Below are 4882 nucleotides of genomic sequence, written 5' to 3' on the forward strand. Positions count from 1 at the left end.
TCCTTCAGGAAAGTGGTGGCATTAGCAGTGAAGGTGATGATCCAGACAATGCAAAAATGCCAGTCCTTTCTGAGCTGTCAGTTTTGCATGAACAGTGCATCAGAATCAGGATGACAATGATCTCTGAAAGACCCAATAAATGCTGTAGAGAGGAATTCTGCGTTCGATAGAGGTAAGACATTTGCTTTCCAGTGTCTCTTGTGACTCAGGGACTCTATGATTCCATGGCAGAACAAAGCAGTTTCTTCACCTGGATTTTCGCTCCCCAGGAATCTCCCTTTGGGGCTCTGCTGGTAGCAGAGAGAAGATCCATGGCCATGGGTAGGAACATCAGCATGACAACCAATTTCATCCTTTTGGGATTTTCAGAGCATCCAGAACTACAGGTCTTCCTCTTTGTGTTGTTTCTGGGGATCTACTCCATGACTCTGGCTTGGAACCTGGGCCTCATTGTCTTGATCAGGATGGAGTCATGCCTCCATTCTCCCATGTATTTCTTCCTTGGAAACTTGTCCTTTGTTGACATCTCATATACATCCTCCATTGCCCCCAAGATGCTCTGTGACTTCTTCAAGCAGCAGAAGACAATCTCCTTTGTGGGCTGTGCTGCTCAGTTTTTCTTCTTCATTGTCATGGGGGGCACCGAATGCTGTCTCCTGGCGGCTATGGCATATGACCGGTATGCTGCCATCTCCAACCCTCTTCTCTACACAGCCCTCATGTCACCCACCATCTGTTTGGGGATGGTCATTACAGCATACACTGGAGGGTTGCTCACTGGATTGATCCAAACAAGCTCCATATTCCAGTTGCATTTCTGTGGGCCACGAGTCATTAACCACTTTTTCTGTGACCTGCCACCACTGCTTGTCTTATCTTGCTCTAGTACCTTCCTCAGCCAGATAGTGAACTTTCTGGTTGTGTGTGCAGTTGGTGGGACATCAGCTCTTGTTGTCCTGATGTCCTATGGCTACATTGTTGCTGCTGTCATGAAAATCCATTCAACCCAAGGGCAGATGAAGGCTTTCAACACCTGTGCCTCTCATCTGACCACAGTGATTCTCTTCTATGGCTCTGGTCTCTTCTCATATCTCAATTCTAGTGCTGGCTACTCACAGGACCAAGACAAGGTGGTGTCCATGTTCTATGGAGCTGTGATTCCCATGCTGAATCCCATCATATATAGTCTGCGAAACAAGGAGATCAAAGATGCATTGAAAAAACTCAAGGACAGGAAGAAGCAGATGTCCTCTCTGTGTCTTATAGTTCCTTGAGTTAAAAAAAAACCTTAAGTTCTGCTATATGCAAATAGGCATAATTTGAGTAATGAAGAAGCTATTTCAAGCAAGATCCCCAACCTACATGTCTACTGCACAATTAGACTCAGTAAAGGTTTTTCTTCCCTTTACCTTTCTTGTCATGGACTGATGCAGTTTTGACTTTGATCACTTGCAATAGAAAACAAATACTCTTTTTGATGACATTCTTTAGCTTTATGGCATCAGGCACTGGGTCCAGGATGCCATATCTCAGAGCCAGTTGGGTCATAACCCTAGGACCACAAGCATCCACTATGGACCTCTTTACAATATAACACAGCTCATACCAATCCATTCACCACTTGGGACAAGTTTTCTCTTCCCCTTGCCTTGGATTCCTGCCTATCCAAGGGTTGATACTGACCAGGATGTCTGACTCTGGTTCAGGAACCTGAGAGCTCTAACTGGTTGGATCTAGCAATGGTTTCTCAGAGCCAGGAGAGCAATAAGATACCTTTAAACTATGTCCAAGATGAATCAGTGATCACGTGTGTGGGGTCATGAAGTCCATTGAGCCAGAAATAGGAGCCCAGCAGATCCAAAACTGTGAAGTCACAGTGAGCAAAAAGCAGAGATAAGTTTAAGTAAGAAAATCTAAAGGAGAGTACAGTGCCAAACGCTTCATTTTCATGACTGAAACCACCCAGTCACTAGGTGGTTTAAGGAACAGGATCAGGGAAGAGAGGCTTCCCCTGGAAACTCTAATTCCATATCTGCTCTCTGGACAGTTCTCACTCTAGGTGCTGTATGGATATTTCCTCTCTGTCCTCACCCCATCCCCAACTAACTTTCACTTTGTGTTCTAGAGTTTTTTATCTTGTCTCCTGTCTCTCTGGAATTTGACCTCAGCCTGTCCCATGAATCTGATATCCCTGCTTTCATTTTTATGCATTATCTCAGAAGGGACTCCACTCCAGGACATGAGATGGGACAACCAAGTCAGTGAGCAGAACTGAACATGGACTTTAAATCGTCTTTGATCCTATTTTACAAGAAGGTTCTTGAGCAAAGGACAAACATTTCTGAAGTCCTGCTTCTTTAATGATTGTGTATATAAGTGGTGGTGAATCATGACAGCCATCCCTAAGTCATATCAACTTTGGCTATAAGTAGTCTTCCTCAAGCCTTCTTTCAATTCATTCTGTTATTTGATCTAGTCTCTGACCACTTGCATTATTTGTACAGTGTTTCTTGTTCCTTGACTTCTCCAAACCAGGTTAAGAGTTAGAGCAATGTCACAGAAGACTACCTGTTGTATGATTCAATTTACAGGAGATTTCTAGAAAAGACAAACTGTAGAAATGGAAACACATGGGTGGTCACCTAGAGCTGGTGGTGGGAGCAGGCATCAACCATAAATGGGAATGAGGAAACCCTGGGGAGTGTTGGAAGTATTCTAAAACTGGATCATGGAGGTAATTGTGCAGTTATTTAAGTTTGCTAAAAACTCACCAAACTGTATATTTAAAATGGGTGAATTTTTTTTTATTATTATGTTATGTTAATCACCCTACATTACATCATTAGTTTTTTATATAGTGTTCCATGATTTATTGTTTGCATATAACACACAGTGCTCCATGCAGAACGTGCCTTCTTTAAGACCCATCACCAGGCTAACCCATCCCCCCAACCCCCTCCCCACTAGAACCCTCAGTTTGTTTCTCAGAGTTCATAGTCTCTCATGGTTCGTCTCCCCCTCCAATTTCCCCCCCCTTCATTCTTCCCCTCCTGCTCTCTTCTTCTTCTTCTTCTTCTTCTTTTTTTTAAACATATAATGTATTAGTTTCAGAGGTACAGGTCTGTGATTCAACAGTCTTAAACAATTCACAGTGCTCACCATAGCACATACCCTCCCCAATGTCTATCACCCAGCTGCCCCATCCCTCCCACCCCCCACCACTCCAGCAACCCTGTTTGTTTCCTGAGATTAAGAATTTCTCATATCAGTGAGGTCATATGATACATATCTTTCTCTGATTGACTTATTTCACTCAGCATAACACCCTCCAGTTCCATCCACATCATTGCAAATGGCAAGATTTCATTCCTTTTGATGGCTGCATAATATTCCATTGTATATATATACCACCTCTTCTTTATCCATTCATCTATTGATGGATATCTTGGCTCTTTCCACAGTTTGGCTATTGTGGACATTGCTGCTATAAACATCAGGGTGCACGTACCCCTTCAGATCCCTACATTTGTATCTTTGGGGTAAATACCCAGTAGTGCAATTGCTGGATCGTATGGTAGCTCTATTTTCAACTTTGTGAGGAACCTCCATACTGTTTTCCAGAGTGGCTGCACCAGCTTGCATTCCCACCAACAGTGTAGGAGGGTTCCCCTTTCTCTGCATCCCCGCCAAGATCTGTCATTTCCTGACTTGTTAATTTTAGCCATTCTGACTGGTGTGAGGTGGTATCTCATTGAGGTTTTGATTTGGATTTCCCTGATGCCGAGTGATGTGAAGCACTTTTTCATGTGTCTGTTCGCCATTTGGATGTCTTCTTTGGAAAAATGTCTGTTCATGTCTTCTGCCCATTTCTTGATTGGATCCTTTGTTCTTTGGGTGTTGAGTTGGATAAGTTCTTTATAGATTTTGGATACTAGCCCTTTATCTGATATGTCATTTGCAAATATCTTCTCCCATCCTGTTGGTTGTCTTTTGGTTTTGTTGACTGTTTCTTTTGCTGTGCAAAAGCTTTTTATCTTGATGAAGTCCCAATAGTTCATTTTTGTCCTTGCTTCCCTTGCCTTTGGCGATGTTTCTAGGAAGAAGTTGCTGCGGCTGAGGTCAAAGAGGTTGCTGCCTGTGTTCTCCTTTAGGATTTTGATGGACTCCTGTCTCACATTTAGGTCTTTCAACCACTTTGAGTCTATTTTTGTGTGTGGTGTAAGGAAATGGTCCAGTTTCATTCTTCTGCATGTGGCTATCCAATTTTCCCAACACCATTTGTTGAAGAGACTGTCTTTTTTCCATTGGACATTCTTTCCTGCTTTGTCGAAAATTAGTTGACCGTAGAGTTGAGGGTCCATTTCTGGGCTCCCTATTCTGTTCCATTGATCTATGTCTGTTTTTGTGCCAGTACCATACTGTCTTGATGATGACAGCTTTGTAATAGAGCTTGAAGTCCGGAATTGTGATGCTGCCGGCTTTGCTTTTCTTTTTCAACATTCCTCTGGCTATTCAGGGTCTTTTCTGGTTCCATACAAATTTTAGGATTATTTGTTCCATTTCTTTGAAAAAAGTGGATGGTATTTTGATGGAGATTGCATTGAATGTGTAGATTGCTCTAGGTAACATTGACATCTTCACAATATTTGTTCTTCCAATCCATGAGCATGGAACATTTTTCCATTTCTTTGTGTCTTCCTCAATTTCTTTCATGAGTATTTTATAGTTTTCTGAGTACAGATTCTTTGCCTCTTTGGTTAGATTTATTCCTAGATATCTTATGGTTTTGGGTGCAATTGTAAATGGGATCGACTCCTTAATTTCTCTTTCTTCTGTCTTGTTGTTGTTGTATAGGAATGCCACTGATTTCTGTGCATTGATT

At 42.3% G+C, this 4882-nt stretch overlaps 1 protein-coding gene across 1 annotated transcript; it reads left to right on the forward strand.

The window, feature by feature from the left end:
* Positions 1-311: 311 nt before the first annotated feature.
* On the forward strand, positions 312-1274 carry LOC110576150 (olfactory receptor 5A1-like). Its single transcript, XM_021685225.1, has one exon. The coding sequence runs from the start codon at positions 312-314 to the stop codon at positions 1272-1274; it is 963 nt and encodes a 320-aa protein (XP_021540900.1).
* The last annotated feature ends 3608 nt before the right edge of the window (positions 1275-4882 follow it).

Source organism: Neomonachus schauinslandi, chromosome 11, assembly GCF_002201575.2.
Source record: "Neomonachus schauinslandi chromosome 11, ASM220157v2, whole genome shotgun sequence".
Classification (NCBI taxonomy): domain Eukaryota; kingdom Metazoa; phylum Chordata; class Mammalia; order Carnivora; family Phocidae; genus Neomonachus; species Neomonachus schauinslandi.

Bases quoted from the DNA above. Each gene is read 5' to 3' on its own strand.
- LOC110576150 (XM_021685225.1), top strand. From the start codon at position 312: ATGGCCATGGGTAGGAACATCAGCATGACAACCAATTTCATCCTTTTG.